The 27,628-nt window shown below is 37.0% G+C and overlaps 3 protein-coding genes across 9 annotated transcripts; all 3 read right to left on the bottom strand.

Moving 5' to 3' along the window:
• Nucleotides 1-140: 140 nt before the first annotated feature.
• LOC111020938 (protein ARABIDILLO 1) lies at nucleotides 141-12,942 on the bottom strand. Of its 5 annotated transcripts, none has more exons than XR_015790892.1 (13): nucleotides 10,693-12,939; nucleotides 10,341-10,499; nucleotides 10,152-10,232; nucleotides 9,893-10,024; nucleotides 5,213-5,358; nucleotides 4,569-4,656; nucleotides 2,846-2,940; nucleotides 2,167-2,230; nucleotides 1,873-2,048; nucleotides 1,539-1,760; nucleotides 997-1,081; nucleotides 495-891; nucleotides 141-413 (listed from the first exon to the last, which is right to left on the bottom strand). XR_015790892.1 is itself a non-coding variant. In XM_088124175.1 (13 exons), exons 2-13 carry the CDS (start codon nucleotides 12,040-12,042, stop codon nucleotides 715-717), a joined length of 2,775 nt encoding a protein of 924 aa, XP_087980301.1. In that variant the 5' UTR covers nucleotides 12,043-12,220; nucleotides 12,400-12,939; the 3' UTR covers nucleotides 141-714. The 5 variants fall into 5 exon arrangements, 4 of the variants coding, with proteins under 4 accessions (XP_087980301.1, XP_087980302.1, XP_087980300.1 ...); XM_088124175.1 differs by having other exon boundaries at nucleotides 141-891; nucleotides 10,693-12,220; nucleotides 12,400-12,939; XM_088124176.1 differs by having other exon boundaries at nucleotides 141-916; nucleotides 10,693-12,942.
• Nucleotides 12,943-13,989: 1,047 nt separating this feature from the next.
• Nucleotides 13,990-19,339, bottom strand: LOC111021016 (FKBP-like peptidyl-prolyl cis-trans isomerase family protein). 3 transcript variants are annotated; one of them, XM_022297846.2, is made up of 7 exons: nucleotides 19,125-19,339; nucleotides 18,482-18,578; nucleotides 18,164-18,378; nucleotides 17,970-18,079; nucleotides 16,863-16,971; nucleotides 16,620-16,696; nucleotides 13,990-14,324 (listed from the first exon to the last, which is right to left on the bottom strand). In XM_022297846.2, exons 1-7 carry the CDS (start codon nucleotides 19,174-19,176, stop codon nucleotides 14,205-14,207), a joined length of 780 nt encoding a protein of 259 aa, XP_022153538.1. In that variant the 5' UTR covers nucleotides 19,177-19,339; the 3' UTR covers nucleotides 13,990-14,204. The 3 variants fall into 3 exon arrangements, with proteins under 3 accessions (XP_022153538.1, XP_022153545.1, XP_022153554.1); XM_022297853.2 differs by having other exon boundaries at nucleotides 18,482-18,643; nucleotides 19,125-19,335; XM_022297862.2 differs by having other exon boundaries at nucleotides 18,482-18,574; nucleotides 19,125-19,335.
• Nucleotides 19,340-19,902: 563 nt separating this feature from the next.
• On the bottom strand, nucleotides 19,903-22,254 carry LOC111014702 (homeobox-leucine zipper protein HAT3). Its single transcript, XM_022289508.2, has 4 exons — nucleotides 21,790-22,254; nucleotides 21,252-21,580; nucleotides 20,910-20,989; nucleotides 19,903-20,553 (listed from the first exon to the last, which is right to left on the bottom strand). Exons 1-4 carry the CDS (start codon nucleotides 21,938-21,940, stop codon nucleotides 20,253-20,255), a joined length of 861 nt encoding a protein of 286 aa, XP_022145200.1. The 5' UTR covers nucleotides 21,941-22,254; the 3' UTR covers nucleotides 19,903-20,252.
• Between the last annotated feature and the right edge of the window lie 5,374 nt (nucleotides 22,255-27,628).

Here is a 27,628-nt window from a genome sequence, read left to right as displayed (position 1 = left end):
CATGAATTAAAAAATTTAACTTCAATCAGCATTCCGCCATAGAGAGAAGCTGCTGCGTAGCGAAAACATTAAAAAGAATTATACCTTCTGAAGTTATAGCTCAATTAATAGATACCACAACTCCAAAAATTCCATCTCAATACATTTAAATCATCACCATTTATTAAGATTCAAATTCAAATGGACAAACATTGAATTAAATAAAGTTAAATAACTAAACATCCTCAATTCATCTTCAACCAGTCCAACTGCAAAAATGAGAGCTAAACATTGTACAATCTTTAGCACATTTAGAACTTCTATCATTACAGGGAAAGTACCATCAGGACCAATATTAACAACCAAAACAAAATGGCTAACCCAAAAGAAGGGGGAAAAAAAGGTCTCAAGGTAATGTGCTTCTTATCAACTCCCTGCATAAAGTACCATCAGTATATATGAATTCTGATAGAACGAGGACTGAGAATACAGGAAGAAAATGCTTCGAAAACGACCTTTCGAGACCTCGGATAAAAGGTATACACCAGGAAGTAACAGTGAAGCTGAGAAGCCGAACCATATGGTTCGTGGACTGCTTGGCAACAGAAATCGGTATGATAAGGGGGCATTTACAAGTGCGTCTGGTTCGGGCATTCCATGCAGCTCTGTTAAGCTCCATGAGTTGAGTTGAACAAGAACTCACCATCTGTTGCAGGTTTAATTTTGAATTGGTCTTTAAAGGGAAGATTCAATGTTGTGGTGCTCTAGGTTTCTAAGAACAATCCTAGCGAAGATTTTGGCTTGTAATGGGGCAGTTGCTGCTGCAGCCGCAGTACGCAGGGCTCTTGATGCTCCTGCATTCTGCATAAGGCTTGCATGGTGTAAGGCGTGCCGACCCCCTGGTATAGTAAACTGCATGTGGAAGAGAATACGTGTACTGAAGAAAAATTGTGCAATAACTCAAGGGTAGCTTATAAAATCTGGAGAAATACTATGAACTCAAATCGGTGCCTTTACCTGTAGAAGGGCAAATGCTGCACATGCTTTTAGCGTAGGCGATGGATTTCGAAGCATCGTAACAAATCTTCCGATTTCAGCTCCACTAACAATTATGAAAAATTAAGACATTAGAAACAAAAAAAGGAGTAAGTTGAATGAAATTTTAAGAAAAAATTTCCCTGCCCCACAACCAACATTCCTTCAAGATTCAAGCGATAAGCAGATATATAGCCTTAAGTGATTCACATGATAGGCAGATACATAGCCTTTAAGTGACCACAAAAATCCGAGCACAGGAACATAGGAGCAAATATTTTGTAAAGGAATTTTGCGGGAAAATATAAAAGATTTACTAAAGAATATACAACTATAACTTGAATGGACATGCATCATATGCTGAAGGAAAATAGCAGGCAATGCATATTTTTCCATCAAGGTTCTGCTGAAGAAAACTGATTATACAACATTCAAAGGCATAAAAATATGAGTATACTAAAATAAATGGGGATAAGAATACAAGTGTCCAATAATCAAGTAAATTTCTCCAAGTATGAGTGAACCTGCATCGCAGATGGCCCGCTTCTTGAATACGAGCTCGTTCTGTTACTTGTACCAATGCTGCAGGCGCTGAGGATGCAGCAGCAGTGGCAAACGCTTGTGGATCTGAAAACGTTTGAACAAAGGCTTCAATGTTCTTTAATGCCATCCTTCTAGCCCCATCTAAACTCACACTCTTGGAAATGCCCTCTGATGAGCTTCCTGGCAAGGCACATTCATCCATTCTGCAAAATGAAGAACGCTTGTCAAATGTCAAGGACAAATCAACCAGCCAAATAAATTTAAAAAATAATGAAGGCAGCATGCCCGTGGATCTAGTAAAGTCGGTCCATGTACCTTCCATCAAACATGTAGGCCAATGCCAAAGCAGCCATGAAGCGTGCCATTTTTGATACTGACGCATAACAAAGATGAACTAGGGCTGGAACACCCCCTTCCTCCACTATGCGAAGGGCATTACCAGGGTTAAAGGCAAGATTCCAAAGAGCTCCAGCAGCAGTCTCATGAACATCCTGAAAATGAAAATAAATAATACACAAATAGTTTAGCGTATGAATGGTAAATATGCAGTCCACAAGACAATTTGAGTGCTCATTATCAAGCCACACAAGAATAATTTGAAATACTTACTTCAGCATCTGAGCGTGCCAAAGCAATTAATGGTGCCACACCTCCTTGCTGACCAATAGCAATGCTAAAAAACCCCCAAAAGGTAAGAGGTTAGAAGTTAAACCACAAGATCAAATAGACTTTCATGTAGAAAATACTGTAGTTTCTCATCTGTGGAAGATGTCGAAGGAAAAAGTAGGCAATTGGATGGCAGGGTTATTAGTACTTTAAAACCAAGACCTTTAGAAGCAAACCTGAGTACAGATTTTTCTTAAAGGAAAAGGTCTCATTTGGTAAACGTTCAGAATACCCCTATCATCACATAATTAATCGATTCCTATCATTGTCTTCCAAACAGCCAAATAAAAAAAATTTTATAAAGGTTGAAGGACAATTTCCCACGTCTAATACCAAACTAGCCAGGCATGTATAATTGAGAGTCTCCGGGCAAATTTCCATAAACTCTTTTTATCACAGGAGTTCTTACTCAAATATACTGAACATATTGATATTAGGTACGTCCTACTGAGATCCTCTACATCACTGGCACTCTTCGTAGAGAGTAGTTCATTAACATCCTTCATCCCTACAGTTTTTTTATAAATATAAGGATCTTCCTTGCAGTAAGATTAACAATTCTTGTTGGCTTTCGACTTCTGTGACATATTAGGTGATATCATCCGAGCCTCAAAATTTATACCTGTTGGCTTCGGAAACTGACAATCCCCACAGAGCACCAGCAGCCCTTTCCTGAAGACCCGGGGATGCATTTGAACAAGATTGTGCTAGAGCAACCTAAAATAGAAAAGATTTAAAAATATATTTTCAGAAGATGGGTGAGGTGAGCTTACCATCATATAACATATTCCAGTCAAGTATTTTTTTTTTTTGTAATAAATCATACTCAATGCACAAAAAAAAAATCATAAGTAATTAAAGGTATAGCCATGCAACTTTGACGCAAAACAATAGGAGTTGACTTCAGTTTAGAAAACAGAGCATGCTGGTGAGAGGCTTTCAGGTTTTATTCATTCCTAATATTCTCCAATGGGTTTCAATCCATTATAGTTTTGTTGGTAGAAGGGTTTGGACCGGACCATTTAATTCATGTCTATCTTCAGTGTCTTCTGAGTTGGTGTGTTCAAAGCTGCAACAGGGTGAAGTATGTTGCAAAGCTAAATGGCTCGCATAAGCATTAACTCTTCTAACATTACCTACCAGAGCTGGCCTTGTGTGGGTGAAGCCTTAGAGATTTGTGAGGGATGGCCAATAGTAGAGCCTTGATATCCTACTTGTGAACAAAAAAGAGAAACGTGTTCTTCTGCCTCCAACCAAAGTAACACCAACTTCAATCACTGTTTTGTTCACATCTAGAGCAATGTCTATCTCTTCAAGAGCTAGTTCTCGTACCTTTGAGATCATCGATAGGATTGAGGAATTTTTTTAAGGAGGAAAACATAGATAGCTCCTCTCTTCAAGAAGGGAAAAGATTTTGTGGCAAAAACGATTGTCTGCCACTTCTTAGATCCTTCTGTTGAGCATAATAACAGGAATTTATGTATATATTTACCGGTCAAAGATTTGGAGGTCTGTACATTTAAATGCTTTGCTTTGTACTTCCATTACTTTTTTAATAGAAAGCACTTCCATTACAAGTCTAAGATCCTTCCCAGCTTGATCCCAAACAATTGAGCATAATGACAGCATGTTTATTGAACAGTATTTTGGAAGCAAGTCTCTATCGTTGCCTCTAGCTATTTTTGTTTGTACTTCCATTACTCTTAATGAAGGTCTCCTTTTCAACCAAAAAGAAAAATAAAAACACTCCATTTCATATCATATGCTGATGCCAAATACAGACATAACAAAAGATACGTATCAATTCACAAGAAACAATTCTCCAATTAAAGTTCAAGAGAATACCAATTTCAAACCTTTTATTCTAATTCTATTCCTTTTTTTCCTTTGAGTGCAACAAATGTGGGGATGAGAATTTGAACCTCAAACTTCAACTCGTTTTGGTAATTTCAGACCTTTCTATTGTGAAGTTTACTAAAAACTAAAAGGCTCATCTAATCGATGCCTATACCACATGAGGAATAGATTTTTAAATCTGATGCAGACAAAAATTTTACGAATGAGTCTGGCAAGTGATTCAAAAGCATGTACACGGGGCTCTTATTATTATTCTTTCACTTCCCAAATTAATTATTTTCAATTTTCAATCTTCATTGGCCAAAGCGAACATAGTTCGACGATAATTGGCATATATCTTCAACCAAGAGGTCGTGAGTTCGATCCCCCACCCCACATGTTGTAGTAATAAAAATTGTTACTTCTAAAAAAAAACAATCTTCAATCTTCATTGATCCAGAAGTTTTACTAGAGCCTGGTCTTTTCGAGTAAGAGGTTAAAGATCTTACCAATGCCTCAACACCACCTGCAGCTGCAATTGCTTCTCTATTTCTGTCATCAAATGATAAATTCCATAGGGCACCAGCAGCCTCTTGCCTGTTCCACGAGGCAAAGGTAATGTGTTGGATTAAAACACAAATTATGTATTTAACCCAGGTTTAAAAAGTTTCTCGCAAAAATAGTAATACTTGATTGTAAGAAGATGAGAAGCCCACCCAATGAACAATCTAATTCAATTGCAATGTTAAAAGGCCTTCGTACTAATTCGTTCTAATGAAATCGCTACAATTTGGGAGAATTTTCCTACAAATACATGTGTAATCATTTAACTGCAAGACCCGTTGGCCTTCCCACAGAGTTTTATACAGGTAATGAAAATATAAGACAGCGAAGAAACTTTAGTTCTTACGCTAGTCCTTTACTCTTAGCAATATCAATACTTTTGACAATACCAGACCCAGCAGGATTTATTCTTTATTTGTCACTTCTTTCTCCAACAAGATTTGGTATGGTATCGTCTATTTTTTAAATTTTTTATTTCAGATGCTGTAAGACTAAATTGAAAGATTTTTGAACTGGATGGAATGATATTCTACATTTAATATAAATAGCAAAATAAAAAAGAATACATATGGAATCATTGCAAAACCACCTGACACCTTCATGAGGAGAATGTGTAAGTTGGACAAGCGCTTCAAGTGCACCTGCCTCTTGTCCAACAGCAGAGTTGTTTGTGTTGCTGTCTCCGTGGGCAGCCAAATTAGCCAATGCCCGAGCTGCCTGCATGTACAAATTATTCTAGGAAAAATAAGAATAAGGTACAGGTCAAGCACATAAAACTGCCTGACCAACAAAGTAAGCACGAAACTCGGTCGAAAGGAGCTCCATGAAACACTAAAATAGCAATTTGAAAATTGGGCAAATTTAGACTTTCTTTTTTCTGGTCTGGTGGTGGTCCAGGTGGGGTAAGAATGCATGCCTGCAGCTAAAAAGAGTAATATGACAAATAAAAGCATCAACAAATAAATGGGTGGGCCAAATGGATATTATAACCAACTCCTTATCGATGACGCTCTCTCCCTCTCACCCCCGACCAGCCACCATCGCACTCCCTCCCGCCTCCTTGTTGACCATGTACTCCTTATCGATGATGCTCTCTCCCTCTAACCAACTCCTTATCGATGACGCTCTCTCCATCATCGATGACAACTTCCCCTGTCCTCCCCGTTCAATTCTGATTGAAAGAAAATGCTATACCCTTGAGTTAGATAAGAGATTAAGAGTAACTTAAAATCACAGACATGACAAAGGATCGTGCCTTCTTCATACCTATAAATTGGTTGTCCCTCTCTTGGAACTCCATCTCTTCTCACGACTCCCCTGAACCAGAAGGAAAGCCATATTGATGACTAAACCATGTGGGTGGAGAAATCTTTTAACAAGAGAGGAAACTTTGCTGAGATTGCAAAGCTGCATAGTAATGGAGGTCTTAAGAATGAATAAACCACCACTCAATCCAAAAGTTTAAGCTGATGAGTTGGATAAATTTAATTCATTTTATATGGATTCTAACACTCCCCTCGATTGTGGGCTTGGAAAATTACCTCAAGACCCAACAAGTGGAAATTCCCGCTCTGATACCATCTTAAAAATGAATAAACCACCACTCAACCCAAAAGCTTAAGCTGATGGGTTGGGTAAATTTAATTCATTTTATATGGATTCTAAAAGGAGGCATCAACAAAATCTTGGTACCAATTGGTGAACCCATATTGATGAATAACCCTAAACCCACCTATCTAAGATAATCGTTACCATACAGAAGCAGCGTACCTTCCTCGTTCCTGCCACTTAACACTCTTCTTTATTGCCTTCCCTGATTTAGGCATCGAAGACTATGCTTCCAGCTTCTTCCCTCTTTCAACGGCTCTCCCATCACCTCTGTCTAACCCCCCAAACACCTCTATCCCTGTGGCTTGCAACTGGTCTGCCTTTTGAACATGGAGGTCCATCTTCCCACATCAGGTTACCTTCGCATATTGGGCAACTATCTGGTGAATCTCCGATAGTATCAAGAAAGGAAGCTAGTACCTATCAGCAACCCTTGGATCCATCAAATTTCTTACATTTGGTTGTCCCTTAGCTGAAGGATAGAGACCATTGGGTCATGCCCATTCCTTCCTCGACAAAGAAGTGCAAACTGACTACAAATCAAAGTAGGGGCATCGGGAGTTATCCTCTATTAACTACGACAAACTCTCCTATCTAGCTAGCATTGGTGGGTCTTTGACCTCTTTATGATTATTCTCTCTTGGAATGTCCGAGGTTTAGGAGATTGGAAGAAGTGGGCTCGGACTAAAAAGTACATTCTTCAACACAACCCCACCGTTGTCATTCTCCAAGAAACAAAGCTCCCAAAGTTGATAGACTCATTACCAAGTCCCTATGGAACTCTAGGGATATTGGGTGGACAGCTCTTGGAGCCTATAGTTCATCGGGGGTATCATCATCATGTGGAACAACCCATCTTCCACGGTCTCATAGGTCACTCGAGGTGTTTTCCCTCTTTCATCCATATCTCCATATCTAATGGTTTTAATTTTTGGTTGTCGGGTATCTATGGTCCATCCACCTACAAAGATAGGCCCCCATTTATGCAAGAGCTCGTTGATCTATCTTTTCTATGTTCTAGAAACTAACTCCTACGGGTGATTTTCAACATTTCTCGTTGGCCTTTCGAAAAATCCATAGGAGGCCCTCTCATCTGCAACATTGTAGATCTCCCCTTACATAATGGTTTCTACACTTGGTCCAACTTAAGAGACTCCCTCACAAACTCTCATTGACATATTTTTACTGAGAGTGTTCTTGGAAAATTCAACAATGCCTCGATAAAGAGACTCATTAGACCTACATCAAACCATTACCCAGTTTTTTTATCCATCGGTGTTGAGAAATGGGGCTCTACACCTTTTCATTTTGAAAATACGTGGCTGAAGCACCATAGTTTCTTTATATTGGTTGAATATTGGCCCAGGAACAATTTCATTCAAAAATTGAAGGGCCTTAAATCTATTATTCGGGTCTGGAACAAAGAAACCAGCTCCAAACTGAAATATCTATTCTTGATAGTATGGAAGAATCAAGTGATGCCCTTCCATCACACAAGGAACAAAGAAGGGCTCTTAGATCACAGCTCCTAAATAGGTTGAATTCAATATATAGGATGGACATCAATCAATACCTTCTATGATACATCTATCTCCCTTCCGTCTTGAATATAACCAACAAAAGAAAATGATGACCTCCACGTCTCTTTCTTCTCCTTCACCAAACTCCTACCACTCTATCAACTAAAATCACATTTTTTTTCTTCTCCTTGCTCAGGATAAACATTAGGAAATCACATTTCTTTTCTTCGCCTTTCTCAAGTAGACAAAAGGAAAACCGAAAAACTTATATTTTGATCCCCTCCTTGGGCAACCTTGCGTACAATTTTTCCTTTTTATCATCCTCTTTTGCTAAAATGTCCCTAAGATGAATCTTGAGCCTAGCTTTGCATGGTTTCGCATTAGGTGCCCGACTTCCTCATAATCAAGATCAAAGAAGTCTTTATTTGCTAATGTTGCCAAGTGTCAAATACCTCTTTGCTTCATTGTCATAGCTTCAACTTGATGTGTTTAGGCTTTTGACAAAATGCAAACCTTGACACCGTTTCTTTCAAAGAAACTTAACTTCCATTACTAGAACATAGAGCACAAAAGAGGAAAGATGAGAATCTGAGGTATCCCCACAAGCTAAGAGATTACAGAAAAAACTCCGGCAAAGATTTGAGCTACAACATAATTACAAAAGGCTTTGCTAATTGAAGCCCATGAAGGGTTTGCATCTTTGAACAATTTTGTTTCTTTTCATCGATGAAAAGTTCACATCTTGTATAAAAAAAAAAAACATTTACTACCCGTATAGTCGCTATGGAACTAGATTCTAGAAATCTATCCAAAAAATAGATTGATCGAAAATGATTCTTATAGTTTCTTTTCATTGATGAAAAGTTCACATCTTGTTAAAAAAAAACATTTACTACCCTTCCAGTCGCTATGGAACTAGATTCTAGAAATCTATCCAAAAAAATAGATTGATCGAAAATGGTTCTTACAGTTGCTCCTTAATCTAACCTCGGTGGTCTGGTTAAAATTATATGGATTCATGCGGTGCTAGCTAGTCTATGGCGCTTGTGGTTGAGAGGAATCAAAAAATCTTTAAAGGGGTGATAATAGTTTAGAGAGTTATGGAACCTTATGAAGCTTTACTCCTCTTCTTAGTGTACCTTCTCCAAAGAATTTTGTAACTATGAGCTCCTACACAGTTGTACCAACTGGGAGGCCTTTTTGTAACCCTGTGGCTTTGTGACGATATCTCATCTCCCTCTCTCTTTTTTTTTTTTTTTTTTGTGCTCTTTGGATGAATACATCCTCCATTTCTTGTGTTAAAAGGAAAAAAAAGGAATAGAATAGATTGACTCTCAAGTAAATGTCATTTCCAAGATGGCTTTCGCTCAATTCCATATTAAATTATCAATGATCAATTTGTTAAACACCTCATATTCAAGGTCCCCCACAACTAGAACTTTCTTTCAACTTGAAACATTAGTCGCCCTTTAAACACCAAATCACCTCCCCACATCCTCCAGCTCCCCCCAAAACTGTTCCTATGGTAAGATGTTAAATCATAAACATCATAGCCAAAAATATCTCCCCATCTGCCAAAGAAAATTTAAATATGATGGAAAAAACACTAGAAATAACCTCGGCAAGTTCCAACCTCTCATCCAACATGGAAAGAATACCACGGTCAATACTAAAGCCTTTTGTGATGTCCATCCAACATCCTACGAGCTTCACAGGGATTTGATTATTTTCCCCAAAATCCATCAAAAAGGTCTTCTAATGAATCCTACTCAACTTTTGAAAGAGGAAACGTTGATCAAACACCCTAAAAGCAAGCTAAGCACTAAAGCTCACAACCATGTACAAGACAGAATGCGAAAACATCTTCCATTTCTTTTTTTATGCTTCGTTTCTTGTATTTCAAAGAAAAATGAAAGAGCTAATAGTCATAGACAATAAAGCAATTGGTAATTAATGGTTTTTAGGAGTATAATACCAAGTAAAAACTAATTTAGGGATGCATATATTTCAGAGAAGGAAAAAAGACCCCAAAAAATAGTTACTTTCAAAACGAAACGTGGTCCTCATATGAATGATAAAAATATGCAACTTCAAGTAAGCAGATTGAAAGGAAAACCCTTGTTATTCAACTGGATGGTCACCTGCTCTTGCACTCCTTCAAACTTGCAGTTGCGAGCAAGCATCACCAAAGCATGCACACCACCTGCTAAAGCAACTTCAGTACTACACCTATCATCAGCTGCCAAATTTGCTAGTGCACCAGCTGCACGTTCCTGAACATACATGTGAAACAAAATTAAATTCTATGGTTTCTTAAGAACATAATTCATCAACTTGCAAAAATGTAATGCTCAGGAAGGATAAGGGAACAAAGATAAGCTATGAAATAGAGAAACTTACAAGAACTCCATCGCCACCAGAAGACCATTTAAATATCAAATCAACTAAAGCTCTTACTCCACCAGCCTCGGCAATAGCACCCTATTTTTATTAAAATAAAAATTTCAATTATCAGAACTGGAAGCAAGTAGTCTCCAATTATGCTGATACCGATAAATATATATATATATATATGTGCAAATGTCATACCTTATGTTCCTCCCCAACAGAAAGATTCCACAATCCTCCAGCAGCCTCTTCTGCAACCAGCCTGTTCATGGATCTTGCGAGGCCTGCAAGAATATCAATTCCACCTTCTTCGGCTACAGCCTTTGCAACATTAGCATTTACAGACAAGTTTGCTATGGCCTACACAAGCAAAATAAAAGCATGTTAAATTTGTTTCAGCTCAAACCCACAAATAGAAGTTAGTAGTAGCATTGCAATGTTTATTAGAGAATACTGAATAGTCCATATCTCAGTTGTCATCAAATCAAATCAACCAACTAAAATTATGTAACATACTCATTTGATGGTTAGTATATATCCATATAAAAGTTACCTTCGCAGCCTCGGACTGAAGCCCTTCCCTCCAAGACTTTGCCAGGTCTAGAAGGAGACGTATGCCACCACGCCGCATCACTTCTTCTGCCCTTCCAGAGTCAATACTAGCATTTTCATCATCAATGACAACAAAAGTTGCAAGACCTGTAGCTGCCCTTTCTTGAACATCCTCTTGTGAACTTTGCATCAAACTAAGTAACAATGCTGCTCCTTGATTGAGCCAAAAATTATCCAGACCGTGCTGATTGCTCTCAGCAATACGCAGAAGATTATGTGATAATATCCACTCAAGCCACATCATTATCTCGTCCAAACTCCTACTTTTGTTCTTCAAATTCCTCCAGTCTAAGAACATGTTTTCCCCTTTCTTTGTAGTATCGACAAATAAAGAAGCTATTTCTTTCACAACATCAGTGAAGAGGGCAAGCAACAGTTTACCTTTATATTTGCTGACAGTGAAGCTAGCATCTTCTTCTAGAATTGAACAATTGAAGGCGCACAAAACTTTTAAGCTAGGAGAAGAGGACATCAATCTTGATACAGCAACGGGACCAATATCAGTTCGTGAGACATCTAAACCAACCAAGTTAGGCAGCTTATGCCACTGATGTGAAACGGCACCCCACTTCATATTTGAGGTCCCTGCAACTGATAGAAAACGAACTGATGCTAAGTTTCCAAGGGCCATCTCATCTATATTCAGACAATCAATGAACCCGACATCAAGCAAATTAGGGCAATGCTTTGAAAGAGCATTAAGAGCCTCAGCATTGACATCCCTAATTCCAGAAAGCCTAAGCTTTTTCAACTTATGACAGCAAATAGCTATTGCTTTTATAGCATCGCTACTGATCCTTTCACAGAAATCTGGTCCAAGCTGGAGGCTTTCAAGTGTCTCGTGTCTAGCTGCAATGGCAGAAAGTGTAGCATCAGTAATTTTTCTGCAGTAATCGCCACTTATTTCATGCAAATTCTTTGCAAGAAGGAGAATTATTGCATCAGCTGACTCTGCCCCACGAAACCTGAGCTTCTGAAGATTCTTGCATCTAGAAGCAAGGGAAGCAGCCATTGCAGCATCAATTTTGTGTGCTCGAAGATCAAATGAAGTCCACAAGCATGAAGATAAACCAAGAAGTCTCCATGTTCTACAAGTTGATGACAAGTTTGCCCGGTCACGATAATTCAGACAAGAGAAAAGCTGAATCACTGTATCATCAGGCAAACTAGTCCAATCTACAGTCTGTTTATTGTCCAAATCAGCAATCTCGCTTTCAATTTCAGGGTAGCTTGGCAAAATCACCTTCTCCTTCCCTTTTCTTGTTACCTTCCTCCGCACCCTACGACTCATGTTCCAGCCAATCCCAGAAACCCAGATACCGAAACCCCGGACTTCAGGGAAATTTCGAACAGCACTATAGAAACACGGGTAAACAAAAAATCATACTCTTTGAACCCAAATCCCGAATTCCTAAACGCACTGAATGGGGTATAAACCGACGCGAGCCGCGTGCTATTACTTCAAAACCCTAGTCCTCCAAAGAAATGAGTTATGATTGCGTCACAATTGATCGAAAACTCTTAATGTGTACAAGAAAGAAAGAAAACCCAAGTTCGTCGACAATGGGGTGAGGAAAAAAATAACAAAGAACAAAATTAATCTGCCTTGTGAATTGATTGTACGAAAGAAAATCGAGGCTCCTTAAACCTGAGAGTTCTGGCTATCTGGGTACGCCGGTAAACCCTGAAATCTTCAAGCTTTGAGAACAAATCAGGACACATTCAATATGATTGATTGAAAAGAGTCCAATTGAGCAGAATTGATGAAAAGGAGCGTAGATGGGCAAGGAGGAGGGGAGGGAGAGGGAGGACAGAGCTGAGAAAAGGGTTGGAGAGAATTCAGGTAATGTTTTGACAGAGAGGAAGCTCAAACCCTCAAAGCATGTGTCCACCTCTCTCCCCTATTTTACTTTGTACCGTTGTGCGCCAATTAACCACAGGCAGAGGCATATGCAGACAGAGGGAGAGAAGGAGAGAAAAATAATGTGCTTTGGCGAGGAGGAAGGGGAAAGGTGGGAGATGAATTACAGCATTGTGGAGAGAAGGGTCGGAGAAATATGGAGTGAATCAATATTCATCAACTACGCAGGCCGCAGCTAATCCGGGAACGGCACTCACCGTTCTATATATAAATATCATGTGTCTGATGCTGTCCATTGTATTTCTACCACATGGGTTTCCAGATTTTGAGTTTTCTTTTAATCTCTATGGGCACGCCACAACCCACCTTATGACACAAATTCTAGGTTAAACCATCCCATCAATTTTATCTCTATGCTTTTACAATTTTTATTCTATAATTCAATTTATTTATTTCACCATCCCTTATATTAATTATTGATGTTAAGTGTACCCACAATTTAACACCATCCTCATGTTTGTAAAAAGCAAATCTGCCATCTTTTAGTGCCTATTAATGAGATTAAAATATTGGAATGAAATTGAAACTTTTAAAATTACAAATGAAAATCTTTTAAAACTACAAATGAAAATATAAAAAATTAAACTCGATTGAGTTTACTCGAGAAAAATTTACAAAATTTGATTCCTTTTACGTGTTTCCGTGAATTGTGATGTATTTGTTGGGAAGTGTGGGATTTGAGTTTTCAAGCTCTCTCCTTTGGTCCATATATTACATAAATATACTTTAAATTTTATTTCCTCATCAAGCTAAGGCATCACATGAGGATTTAAAATCGCTTTTTCAATTATCGGGGCGTGATTTGCATAATACACCATAATGTAGTATAATTTACCATTATTCAAAATTTCAAATTGATTTACATGAAAGTTACATAATTTAATAAATTATTTTAAAATGTATAATTCAACATCCTCAACCTTTATTTATCATCTATGGGATCAATGACAAACTCCCCTCACTTGCGTGCCAAAAAAAGAAGCCGTGAAAAATTGGAAGGGATGTACAAGAAAGCATGATTTTTTTGTTAGTTGTCATTAACTAGTCGAGCTGCACATAACGTGGTGGTGCTGCTGTTTTTGCTGATTTGGTTGTTCCATCGATCCAGACTCACAAATATACAAGCCCGAAAACTCATATCTCTGAATATCAATATCAGATGTTCAAAGAATTGCCAGAAATGCAAATATACTACTGTCAAATGGTAAGGAACATACTTCTAATCTATTGATTAGACATATTTTTCTTTCTAATTTAATAATTGAGCCGAATCTATATCCAGTTGATCTCATTGGTAAGATCATTGAAAAAGAAAAGTATCATGCAACTTGGTAATCTGCTCTTTAATCTAATGATCAATTACTGTGAGAACATCTCACCTGGGGTGGGGGGGTGGAGTTGGAGGTCATTTGATTTTCCAAAAGGTCTATCAGCATAATAGGCAATAAATTCAGATATACATTAGCAGTATGGACTGCTTAGGGTTATTCATCTCAAAGATTCATGTTTCCCAAAAAGATAATCTTCAACTCCTAGTTGCAGACAATATCAGAGTAAAAAGCTATTGTCCTCCTCTGACAATCCTGAACGCTTAACAATTCCACATCAAAAACTTCAAACTGCTTTGAGCTGAAAAATGTGGAAGGCCCCACCTGCGGATGATCAAAAGTATCTAATCAACTGACATAGTTAAACAGTAACCACAGACACATAACAAAAATGGTGACCATCAAGGTCATTCAGCAAGACAAGTGAAAATAAGTGCGAGCATTCGGCCTTTATAAATTAAAGCAGTAAGAGTCGACATGGGTATTCATAAGCTTGTCAAAATATGGGAACAGTGAAGAGTGAAGACAAATATACTCCAAGACAGAACAATAGAGTATATCTGCATGTCTGTTTAGATAACTGGGATCCAAAATTATTTTTATTTTTATTTTTTATTTTTTTGTTTCACTTGCATGGAAAAGATGCACAAAATAAGTGGAGTAGAACACTACAGGAATCCAGTTTCAGGACTGGCAGATAAGAAAGGACAAAAAGTGAGTCTACGGCTCTGCGACAGGGCAATATGCTCTCGTGTCATGTCCATTCCGCAGCATTCTATGAAATTTAATCACAAGCTTCCTGAGGATATTACTTATGAGAAAAATGAACGTCAATTTATATATATTTAAGAAGAAATAACTTTCACTCCAAAAGGATGTGCAAGGGAAAGGAGGATGAGAAGTAGAATAATAATGCAAAGAAGGATGTGAACCGAAGGAGAAATTCACTTAATTAAATGGAGTTCAATAGCTTTTCACCTGATTAATGGAGGCTTAGGTTTGTCAAATTTATGCAGAAGAATATGGCTATTGTTTCTAAATGGGAACAAAAATTTTCACAAGTGGGTGCTTTACAGCACTCTACGGTTGCAGTATGAGGTTCTTGAGGGCGGTTGGCATACTGCCAAAAGAAGAGGTCTTAGCAAAAGAAGCACTAGGAGACTCATCACCGAAGATAACATCTTTGTTAATCCTTCCTTTTCTCTTAAAGCAGGAAAGGGTGATAATATTTCTTCTTGGGAGGATGTGTAGATATCTTAATAACGTGACCTTTTTTTTAGACTTCATCAGTTAGCCACTCACGTAATTTGTCAATCAAGAATTGCTGGAATGTGAATATAGGTGGTTCAGATATTCAGTATAGAAGGTTGTTCAAATGATAGAGAGAGGATGGAGTGAGCCAATTTCTTGAATGTGTTGGGGACTCCCGGCCAAGCAACAGTAAAGATTCTTTGATCTAGGGGTTGGATGGTTCAGGAATCTACATCTCGTAATCGGAGTGTTCTAACCCAAGGCTGTTCCAGAGCTCTATTTAGAAAGAAATCCCAAAGATAATAAATTCTTCATGTGGTCCTTGGCATTTAGAGGAGTCAACAGAACTGATTGTGTCCAAAACGTCATTTCTTTCTTTTGCCTTTCTCCTGATTGGTGTGTCCTTTGCAATAGTGAGAATGAAAATCTAGAGGGCCTGTTTTCCCAATGTCCCCACATGATGGGATCTTAAAATAAACTCCAAAAGGAATTTTGCCTATTGTGGTGCTTTTCCAACAAGCCTCAAGATTATTTGGAACACTTACTTTGTGGGTCACTGGTTTAAATATAGAACCTAAGGTTTTCTGCATTGTAAGGTCCATTCCCCGGAATTTTGCTTTGAAGGAACAGAACCTTATATTGTAAAGAATAGGAGAAAATTTCAGAGTATCAAGTTTTGAGGTTTTTCTCGGTGTACTCTTTCATAGTCTCTCCGTCGTTACTCCTATTTTTTTTGGAGTTCCTTTGCAATATAATCTTTTTGTAACTACAACTCTTTTTTTTTAAATTATTAAACCTGGTTTGAGGAAATTTTTGCAATCACGCTGCCTTCTGGGGCGAATTTCTCATCACCCATTGTACTTTGCTTTTATCCTATTATTTTATTTAATTGTTTTTTTATTAATGCCTTCTGAGGCTCCTCATTGTAGTACTCCCTTATCTTGAATGGGGAACTACCTAACAACCAACCTAACCTAGTACATATTCTTCTCCAATATTAGTTTTTGCGCACCTATTGAGAATGTACTGCTATGCAAGCAAACCTTGTGTAACTTGCTACAATAATATAAACAATCTCATGGTAAAAGATAGAGGTTTATCTAGCTGGAAATGGATTATATGAAGTGAAATTACTACTATAGCAATGGAAGTGGATGGACTTATGTCAAAGTAGATAAAATTCACTTCGGATAACACAGTAAGTAGAAAGTCATTCCAGCTCAGGAAGCACTCATATTCGTTAGTCCTACATTTCAATTATGGGTCTTTCATTGCATACCAAAATTGCTGCATATGTAACAATCAGTTGCAAGAAATTTAAGATGTTTATACAAAACTGAAGCAAGAATAATATTCTTGAGAACTCACAGGTGGTCCAAGTTCTGGTGGAATTATTATTCTCCTCTTTCCCCCAGGTTTCATGCCACGAATTCCTTCCTCAAATCCTGAAACAATTCTATTTCAGATGCCATCCATTTATTTTCCGCCATAAATCAATCTCTTATTTCTTTTACAACATTGGTGATTGTTTTCCCCCTTTTGTGTGTGTCTGGTGGTGGGGATGGGCAGGGTGGGGCTTCATCTTATAGTTAGAAAATTTCAAGAAGTTACCTGGGACCAATGCATTAGTGCCCACACGGATTCTGGCAGGAGAACCCTGTAAGTATGTGCTGTCAATACGACGACCAGACTCATTGTAGCCAATGTAGTGAAAAGTCACCTGAAAGGACCTTCGGAGTCACAATGTACACCATGAAATTCCACTAATGTCAAAACCATGCGACATAAAAAGAAAAACAATCACTTATTACAATTACAAAGTCAGTGTTTACATTTAGGCCAGTGCATTATTTTTTACAATCAACATCTGAAACTTTTCATTCAATTATATAGGTTAAACAGAAGACACTTATTATACATTTCCAGAGATCGATTAATCATTCTGTCCCTGCAAATTCCACCCTTTCAGACCCAGCATTGTCTTTCAGAAAGACCAAATCACTAGACCATGAATCAGCACTGGAATTGTGATACAAAAATGAATTCTAAGGCAAGCAACTACTGTAAAAGAAGCATATACCATCTTTATAAAACTTCAGACAACCTTATACAGAATAGTCAACAATTGATCAGCAATATTTCAAGAATTGTAAGTGAACATTCACTAAGCATAATTTTGCCTTCTAAGATTCTTACATGACTGAACTTTCAGGTGTGAATCTTGTTGGATGACATCAGAGATTGAAATGAGTATCCTGAAATCTAAAATATAAGAGATTTCTACCACTCACATTTCATTTAACCTTCATTTTGCTGGACATCTTATATACTCTCATTTCATACTTTCATTTAACCTTCATTTTGCTGGACATCTTATATACTCTCATTTCATACTGAAGTGACGTCATAAGATGGGACAGACTAAAACACAAGCCAAATCATTGACAGACAATATTCATCCGATAGTAAACCAGAAAAGATATGCTAAAGTCTCTCCTAGTTCAGAATATCATCTAAACATAGAAATATGTGACAAATGCCAAAGTTAAGACCTAATAAGAACAGAATATAATTCTTCATTTCACAGTATTAAGGGAACTTTTAACTGCACTGTATTGGCTTGCTAGTCCTGGATATTCAACCACCAACAGATAAAAATTGTTTCTGTGAGAAAATTCAAGAAAAGATATTGCGGTTTTGAAGAGAAGAAAATAAAACCTGCTGACCGTCCTTTGGGAAATCACCGTTACCAACTTCAATATCCCAATATATGAGCCCAGAGTCACCTTTTACGTAGGTCTCTGGTGCTACTACCTTAACCTCAAAACCTGAGCCACATTACAAAATTTGTAATAAAGTCAATGCCTTGAAGATACACAGATAGAACTATGAACTAGAAGCAGGACACACACCTTCTCTGACAAAACTTGGAAAGTCATCAGGTGCATTGTTTTCTCTCTGTATCCGTTTGTTTTGCTCTAATAAGCGCCTCTCATCATATGGATTCTTACTCTTTGTTTTGGCAGAAGAATGCCAAGTTGGAAACAAAACTGTGGTTGATAAGAAAAATTGGAGAATCTTCCGCCTGTAATTCTGATCAGAAAATGATATATGAGAATTCTCTCCCCTGAGCATGCAAGGAAAATTCTGTGGTCAGCACTTATCTGATCATAAGATAACTTCACTATGAAACACAAATCACAATGATCAACCAGTCCTCAAAGTCTAACCTGCTATGGTTGAAACTATGACAGGAGCAGTAGCGCCGTACTTGCTTATTTTGAATCATGAAATCTCTTGATGTTGTCCATGTTGAAACCGCCCTGTCTGCCAGATGGTGTCAATAGACTTGTAAAACTAAGGGAACAAGTAGAGATCAACCAGTATTCAACCTAATTCAGTCAGGTATGTGTGAAGAACAGTCAGATTGCCATTTTATCATATACGTGAAAAATAAATCCAACGAATATCATCGAGCAGCTGAACTACGAAAAATCGAACTTGCAGATGAAGAATTATTGGGGAGAGGGGGCAGGAGAGATCACTAAAGGCGACGAATAGCACTTCTATAGTACACGCAGCTCCTGAGCAAAGCAAACAGGATGATACGAGGCAAATTCCCATAAATATTGTTAATCTGAATCCATGTCGTGTCACCCAGTTAAAGTAAGAGCAAAATCTATCAAAAATAAATCCAAAGAAACAAAACAAGTAAAAACCGAGTCCTTCGAGGTTCAATGTGAATATGTGGAGGTAGAAAAACAAGCAATGGATAGAAGGCGTTAAACCCAGAAAATGCAAGTAGAAATCCGTGTACATCCCATCTGAAAGTTCCAAATTACTCAAAAAGATAGGAATCGGAAGAGGTCTTACGAGGAAGATATTGGCCGGACGTAAGAGAGGGCGTTGAGCAAGTAACGAGCATCTCTTCTGCAGAGGCAATGGCGAAGACGCTATAACATGGCCGTTTCCCGTTATTCTGAAGACATTATCCTGAATCTGCTGATTAAGATCATATGTCTTCCCATCCCATATGGCGCCCTTTTCCAGAATTCCCCGAAATGCCACTCATCCCCCGTGTCCCGTTGATTAAAAAATATATATATTTAACTCATCGAGATTCGAGAGTACCAAATTTTATAGTATAAGCTGAGAATTTGATAATTCTTTTTTTTTTTAATAAGAATTTGATAATTCATTATTTTTTGAAATAAATTTATATTTTTATATTATTCTTAAATTCTTTTTCTTGAATAGTAATAATCCAAACTCATAACATTATATAGTTAGTTGACGTGAAATACCCATTGATTAAATAGGAAATATATTGTATATATACAAAATGAACGTTGCAGCCAAACCCACCCCAACATGTTATACTCGGAAGAAAAAAAAAACAACATGAATGCCCCAAATGGGCGAACTAATCATGGAGGCCCATAATAAACCTCGTTCTCGGAAGCCCATGCTTGTTTGGCCCATGGAATATGGACTTTTCATCTCATCTCCATAGGCTTTTTCCTTTTTATTTGTCTTTTTTCCTTCTGAAAATGTATAGTGAATAGCATTTTTACTGAAATTTTGTAACTGGCCCCTTTCATCGATTTGGTGCAGTTATATTATTATTTTTTTTTTTTTTTGAGATACAATAAATATGAGGATGCTGGCTTATTCATTAAGAAATTAAATACCAATTACACCTATTTACTAGTATATCCAAATCTTTTTTTTTTTTCTTGAGTACTACAATTCAGTATGTGATAAGAGCTCTAATCATTGCTTTCTAAACACTAGTATTGTTTGTGAAAATAAAAAGGTCTCCATTGATCTTTAATTAATTGTCCGTTCCTCTCTCTCTGCAATATCTAACTAGGTTTTGTTAAGGAGAGAATTTGGCAGCTAACCGACCTAATCACCACACCACCAAAACAAAATTTTCCATCCCATATTCCATAAACATCAAACTCAATCCCCCGCAGGAAAAATGATAAAATACAACCTTCAACGTTGGATCGGCAACACCCCCCACGGATTGATGGCTACTGAGGGACGCTGTGAGGTGGCCGGTGGATGGCGGGTCGGAGCGGCCGAGGTCGAAGAGGACGAGGCGACAGCCACACGCTCACACTGAGGGCACATGGTGAGGGTGGTAGGCGGATTCATGTGCATATAGAGCTGTGGAGAGAGCTTGAGTGCTCTCAGCTCTTGCACCTCCTTTTGCAGCCTTCTGTTCTCCTCTGTTAGATTCTCACAGCACCTCTTCAAGTACTCGCAATCCACTTCTGTCTGCTTCAACTTGGTCCTGCCCATCCAATCCAATTTTCACACCACTTAATCCCATTATTACCCTTTAAAATCATCAAAAACAATATTTAGAATTGATCACGTGCAATTCGGTGGATGGCATTTTGGTATATTTTCAGATTTGTGAAGAAGAATATCATTGATGGCGGATGCAACAAATCTTCGTATGACATTTTTTACCATCCTTCTTAAATGCAGTGGCAGAGCATTTATTAATTACGAAAGCAACAACTCCTCTGGTATAATATGATTCTAGCCTTGGACAATGCACATGGAATAAATTGACTTCTAATTTATAACCCACGCTGTGTAAAATGTCCGGACTACCCTGAGTTTGTAGTGAAATTTACTCACCTTGCCCTCCTGTTTTGAAACCACACCTCCACCTGTCTAGGTCTCAGATTCAGCTGCTTTGCAAGTGCCAGCTTTTGCTTCTGACATTTAGAAGAAAGAAATAATAAATCAATTTAAAGTTAAACGTACAAGAAAAAAAAGAAGGGAGTTTCTCAATAAAAGTGCATTTAGATCCTTTGGTTACAACTGAACAAGATATTGACTAAAACACCCTCGTCAAACCTAATAATTACCCGAATTGCCACCAATCATTTTCGTTTTCGGTACGTGAAGGGAATCGATCCCCATCAAGTTCCCACCGGACAGAGAAAAATCGAAGGAAATGACCAAATTGCCACTTACTGGATTCAGAGTGTTGTGCTCTTTGAAGGTCTCCTCGAGCACCATCGACTGCTCCTTCGATAGCCTCAGCTTCTTCCTCGAGGCGTCGCCATCGCCCCCGCCGCCGTCTTCATCGTCACTCCCCCGCGAGCACGAGGCTCTCTCGGCTTCCGCCTCTGCCTCCGCCTCGGCCTCGTCTCCGACCGCTTCTCTCTCGCTCCTCTTCCCGCTGATGCTAGAAATCGTACTGTTCGGAGAAGAAACGCCGTTTTCTTCCTCGCCATCCACGGTCGTCGGCAGCCGATTCACGTCGATTCCCCGAAGAAACGACCTCGTATCGGCGTTTCGATCTGAAAAAAAGAAATATAGAAAACCGTGCGACGGTTCGATCAGAAACCTAACTAAATTCTCCCAGAACAAATCAGGCTGATCGTGGAATCGAGACGCAAGTTTTACGAATTCATTGACGGAAAGGGAAAAAAATCACAGATCTACGAAGAGAAGCAGTAGAGCGGGAGAAAGAAGAAGAAGACAATGAGAAATGAAAAATGAAAATTACCAGAAAATTGAAAAAGCTCGTTCCAAGACGCCTTGCGTAGGTGATTGTGGATGGAGTGGGGGGGCCTGTGCAGGTGAGTGGGCTGAGTGGTAACTCCAAACCCTAAGGTGAGAGTGAGGGCCAAGTCGTCGTCTCTCGCAGTCCCACCCATTGTGCTGGTGCAGTAGAGAAGGAAAGGAAGGGAAAGGCAATGATGGAATAGAGAGTTAAATATAAATACGTAGTCGCAGTGGTAGTGGTAGTGTTAGTGGTTGTGTTTGAATTAGGGGAAAGAAAATGGTGGGAAAACGGGCAGGCGCTGCGGCAGAGATGTCATAGGCTTTTCTTTTGCAGCAGAGTAAAAGCATGGATGGGACTATATATACAGCCACACAGAGAAATTAATTATTAATATTATAAAGAGAGAGAGAGAGAGAGAGAGAGAGAGAGAGACAGACACGAGGGGTGTAGATTTAATCATCACTTGTGTCAGAGGGGCTATTGGCTCAATCATGATAAAATGGCTTTATATAACCCTACCCTCTGCCCTCTGCCCTCTGCCCTCTGTCCCTTGTTAGGGTTTTAAGTTTTAACCCTCGGTTACCAAACCATGGTTAAACCAAGACCAACACAGTTCAGTTGAGCTCAGTTCGTAAATCGTAACTGAGTTTTAATTTTAAACAGCTTTATTTATTATTTTATTTAATTTTTGTCTGGGGTGATGTTGTGTGCAAAAAGAAAAAGCGGCTTTCCCGCTCGCTCATAGTTGACTCAGTATATGTGCGATTAGCCACGCGCTTGCATTAAATTATCAGTTCATGATTGTGCTACTCAAAAAATCACGTGCAGTGAGGGCCCAGGGGCCAATGGGTGTGGGCTTTCGGGTAGGAGGGGCCCAATTGCCCCGACCCCTTGACAGCTCCACATCACGAGGCAAATTGGTTATATCCAGAGGTTTTTCAGATGTCGGGGGTCCCAGCGCGCGTGATACATTTGGCGCGTGTGGAGTTCAATTTATTATGGGGGTTTGAACCGGGGAGGTTACCGAGTTTGAAGCAATTGGAAAACTGATGGTAATAGTAAACTCTCCATAATCCCCATCACATGCAAACGCTACTTCCAATTCAAACCATTTTTTCTTTTTCTTTAAATAATAAACACGGGATTTGACTTCTGGATTCCATTATCTTCCAACTATATTATTAAAATAATTCTGTTTTGTTTCCTCTAACTCGTTACACGTAAGTTTAATATATAATCTTTAAAGATTCTGAATTTTTAAATCAAACCGACAAAATAATTAAAATAGAAACATTTTGTTGTGACTGGTAATTTGAACTTGTTTAAAACCAGACGTGCTAGATTGCACACCAAAAAAATATAAATCTATGATAATTTTGGTTTTAGCTTTAGACCGAAACTAATGAATAATGTATGTGTAATTTAACTTTTGAATTAACTGATAACACGTTTGTATTTTTTTTTTGACACAGTTAAAAGTTAAAACGTATGTCAATAATATCTAACGAAACATTAAAAGTGACATTTAAGGTAATATTTTAATAATGCTTCAATTATATAGCATTTTATTTCATAGATTCTACATTATTAAACATAATATAATAAATGGCAAAACCTTTATTTTTCAAGCCAAATCCAACTCTATATCAGTGACAAAGTAGCGCAACGCAATGCGATTAAGCATTTAACAGAAAAACATGTATTATTGCTGCTAAATAAATCAATAATCAGTGTACCTAAAGAATAAATGTAATTAATTAAATATAAAGGGAGACGTAAAAAAACGTTTTGGATGATGAGGATGGGTCGTGGGTGTGACTTTTTTTGGCTAGAGATGCTATGGCCTATGGCTGTGGCTATGGGGTATCTGCCAAAAGCTATTCTATTGCCTTATCATTTTCATCTTCTCTTCAAATTCTTTTCTACCATGACATGACTTATAGCCATCACGGGCTCCATTACGATTCTTAACCAAATTAACAAATTAAATTAAATTAAAAATAAGAAAAAATTAAAACCACAACATGGTATTTAAATTTTTACATTTGCATGGACTGTTTTCTTCTTTAAACGGTTGATTTTAGTTTTGATAGATATAATTTGTTATTGTACTATCAACGCCTAATAATTTTAGTCTATTCAGTCCGTTTTTCTAATAAATTCTATTTGTTTTTCACCTCCTTTGGGTTACTTCTGAAATCAAATTATTTGACTTACCATAATAATTTATACGTGTCGTTTATTATAGATCTTCACCTTGGATCATTGAAAATGTTCATTTTGGTCTATGTAAATTTTAAAAGTTATTGTTTTGGTCTCTTCATTTTTTATTCTTTTTTATTACTGTCTTAGCACAACGCAACATTCAAAAAAAATTTTGAACGGTAGTCCCAACTTTATGTTAAAGGACTTATGCAAATAAGATTCAACAATATGGTCATTTTTTAATAGACTAGGACAAAAAAATGGTGTTTTGAATTACAATGGTTCAAATTATCAAAATCAAATGTATTAAACTAAACTCAATATTTTGAGAGTAGATATACCAAATAACAAACAAAAGCTAAAAATAATATTTAAATTATTATTTTTTTATCTCATAAACGTATATAGCTAAAAATATTAATGATGTATACATGGAGAGATATCACGTGTGAATATTGAAAGTAAATTGAAATAAAAAAAATGTGAAATGAGTGTCAACTGAAATTATTTTTTGAGTTGGAGTTGGAATGAAATAATTACTATTGAGTGTTGCTAATAGTGGTTCGAGGGAGAATTGTATTTAAATTGAGATAATTAAGCTGCATGCAACATTTAAAAAGAAGCAGGGCGAGCAAAAATGAGACTGATAGAAATTATCAATTAATTGGGAATGATTTCCAAGATTAGTGTGGATTTCTTCACTCTACAATAATTGATAAAATAAAGTCATTTATCCGTCGTACTCAAGGGGAAAAAAGAACAGCATAAATTTGTCACAGAAATTAGAGATCATTATTAATTAAATATAAAATAAAGTCAGCACAGCAGGGTGTAAATGGAATTGTCACACTCACACGTAGACTATTGACGTGCTTGAGTTGGTTCTTTCTTTCTTTCTTTTTTTTTTTTAAAAAAAAAAGGGAAATTAATGGATTATTTCACATATCTATTTATCTTTAATGTGTGGACCATTTTGAAGGAAAGCTTCTAGATGATAATGGAATGCTACTCTTTCCTATCAATCAAATCTCAGGAAATCGATTCGTTTGGGCCCACCTACCTCTCTTTTTACTTTTTTTTTCCCCTCCAATTTTACGTATCCGTCAAATTGTTGAAATAAAAAGTCATCGTGTAGAATTAGGAATTTTTAATTTATGAATTTTTGTGACTTATTTTAATATTTAAAATCTAGATAAATTTCTGCTGGGACGTGCCGACCAAAAAGTTCATGAATAATATATTATGAAAAGATCCTTGATATATAAATAAGAATTATTATGTTTAATTCGTTTTAAAATAATTATTTATTTTAATTTTTAAGTCATAGCATGCAATTCATTTTTGTTTTTCATATATATTTTAGCATTTTTAGTGGAATCTATGGTGTTGAATTTGGTTCTTCCATACAAATAAAAACTAAGGTTTATTCGAAATATATAATATGTTTTTTTCTAGAGATGCATAATAAAATAGTTCAAATGATTATATTTATTACATTCTTTGTAGACAAGAGTTTAAATTATTGTATGTTGTGTATTATTTAAAAGTTATCATGGATTGTCATTCTCTTTTAATTATAGTTTATCATGTGTGATTGTCATTAGTCAGGAGTTACAAAATTATAACATGGCAAGTTGAACATACACACACATAAAATTAATGATATCTCTATCACTTTCTTCATCTTTTCAACCTGTTTTTCTTTCAATGACAAATGGAATATTATAATCAACATCTAATTTATTAGCTTACAACATAAAAGCTAACCTGAGTAGAGTATAGCTTAGCAGTTAAAAACATCTTCGTCGTTTCTTAAAGGTCAAATGTCATATTAATAGTATAAAGAAAAGATCTACACTTTGTTATTTTAAAAATTAAGCATATAAACATACCTTTTCGTGTTATTTACTTTTTAAGCATACTTTTAAAATCTAAGTCAAAATATTTAAATACGTATTTCAAGAAATACGAAAAACATACCAACAAATCATGTGAAATCAAGTATAATTTAAAAAAAATACAAAACAAATAATTAAATGATTATCCAATGAAAGGCCAAGGCCATATTGAACACAAAAGTGAAAATCAAAAAATATATTGAATAATAAACCACAAAATAAAAAGTTTAGAAACCTGGTAAATATAATATTAGTTAAAAGGTGAAATAGTTGAAAACGAAACTTAAAAAAGTGAAGTAATTAAGGATGTAGATGACAACAAAGTAAATTAAGGAGGAAGAATTAAATAAAAGGCGGTGGGCGCGTGGAGGAGGGGAGTGAGAGTGGGGGTGGGGGGGAGAAGAGAGGGGTGGAGGTCACGTGGGGAACATGCAGAAGTTCACATGGCAGGGACAACACGTGGTCCCATCATTGCACTCGTGTGTGTTGCATTGTCTCTCCTCCCCCAGACAGCCCACTTGTCCACAATCATTGGATACTCTCTCTCCACTCTCCACTCTCCACCCACGCGCCCAATCATCTCTACATTATTTACTCGAATCAAATCCCCCCTCCCCTATTTTTCTCATTTTTAATTATTCCACACTCAAAACATATATTCTATAAATTTATGCACCAAAAATTAAATACCACGATCAACATTCCATTTAAACCTTAAAAAATACATCACTCACTAGTTATTTACGGAAAAATGAGGACTAAAATGTTGCAGGTTGGAACGTATATGTTAAGATGTTGAAATCTACCATATACGCCGTGGGGTGATGCATATTGTGTCCTAGTAAGTCGTGTGTGAGCTAGCTACAAGCGAGACACTTGTAAAAACAGGTAGAACATTCTGATTTTTAAGTTAATTTTAGATGCGAGATGGACATATCAATTTCAGACAGGTTTTATACATAATGCAATTGAATGGTGGTGTATTTATAGGGGATAAGTGGGTAGTTGTCCATCTTATCAAACTGTTGAACTATTCTCTAGATCGATGACATACTATTTACTATTGAATGTACCTTATAATGCCTAAACTCGTTTATGATGAGTTCAGATACAATCTTTTCCCTGGAGGAGTAAGCCACCAACCCGACTTAAGAGCTCAACGTAAATCTTGACTATCGAGCTCAACCCACTTGCTCGACGGCCTCACCTTCCAACAGTACATTCCATAGTAAAAGATATTATTGAAGATAAATAGATGAAGGGGTCGAAAATTTGAGTTGAAAAGTACGGTGGTATAGAAATTACTATGACAGATTCAACTTCAACTTCTATTGAAATATAGATCTTAAAAAAGGAAAAAAAAAAGGGACTGTCTTAAAGTATATATCGCTTTTTTAAAGAAAAGAAAAAGAATGTGAAACTTGAAGTAGTGATTTTTTTTTTTTTTTTTTTTTTTTTGTGCAGCTTGAGATTCTCAAGCATCTAGTGCTTTAACAATGTCATGCATACAAAAGATAAAAAGAACCCAAAAAGGAAAATATACCAAAATCTTTCAAATCTTTTCAAAATTGCCAATCTCAATGTTTCAAAAAGTTACACCTGAAATTATAACTGCGCAGAGGATTTTTTTTTTATCTAATATTTCTATTTTAGAAAAAAAAAGGGAGAGAATTTATTTGAGAGCATTCTGAAAATGAATTTATAAAATATGACGTGATGATATTTTAAATTACTAA

The sequence above is a fragment of the Momordica charantia genome, assembly GCF_013281855.1.
Source record: "Momordica charantia cultivar OHB3-1 chromosome 5 unlocalized genomic scaffold, Mcharantia_2.0 BLBB01000005.1, whole genome shotgun sequence".
NCBI classification, from domain to species: Eukaryota; Viridiplantae; Streptophyta; class Magnoliopsida; order Cucurbitales; family Cucurbitaceae; genus Momordica; species Momordica charantia.
Note: the sequence above shows the minus strand (reverse complement) of the source record. Positions and strands in the feature narration are given on the sequence as shown.

What these genes read in the sequence shown, in the direction of transcription:
- LOC111021016 (XM_022297846.2), bottom strand. Translation starts at nt 19,176, where the DNA reads ATGCTCGTTACTTGCTCAACGCCCTCTCTTACGTCCGGCCAATATCTT. An exon ending in TCCCAAAGGACGGTCAGCAG is followed by an intron (nt 16,972 to 17,969) that starts GTTTTATTTTCT and finishes AGGTCCTTTCAG; the next exon opens with GTGACTTTTCACTACATTGG. An exon ending in CACCAGAACTTGGACCACCT is followed by an intron (nt 14,325 to 16,619) that starts GTGAGTTCTCAA and finishes GATCATCCGCAG; the next exon opens with GTGGGGCCTTCCACATTTTT.
- LOC111014702 (XM_022289508.2), bottom strand. Translation starts at nt 21,940, where the DNA reads ATGGGTGGGACTGCGAGAGACGACGACTTGGCCCTCACTCTCACCTTA. An exon ending in AGCACAACACTCTGAATCCA is followed by an intron (nt 20,990 to 21,251) that starts GTAAGTGGCAAT and finishes TCTAAATGTCAG; the next exon opens with AAGCAAAAGCTGGCACTTGC. An exon ending in TTTCAAAACAGGAGGGCAAG is followed by an intron (nt 20,554 to 20,909) that starts GTGAGTAAATTT and finishes TTGGATGGGCAG; the next exon opens with GACCAAGTTGAAGCAGACAG.
- LOC111020938 (XM_088124174.1), bottom strand. Translation starts at nt 12,042, where the DNA reads ATGAGTCGTAGGGTGCGGAGGAAGGTAACAAGAAAAGGGAAGGAGAAG. An exon ending in CTGGTGGCGATGGAGTTCTT is followed by an intron (nt 10,025 to 10,151) that starts GTAAGTTTCTCT and finishes ATGTATGTTCAG; the next exon opens with GAACGTGCAGCTGGTGCACT. An exon ending in TCTCCTCATGAAGGTGTCAG is followed by an intron (nt 4,657 to 5,212) that starts GTGGTTTTGCAA and finishes CTCGTGGAACAG; the next exon opens with GCAAGAGGCTGCTGGTGCCC.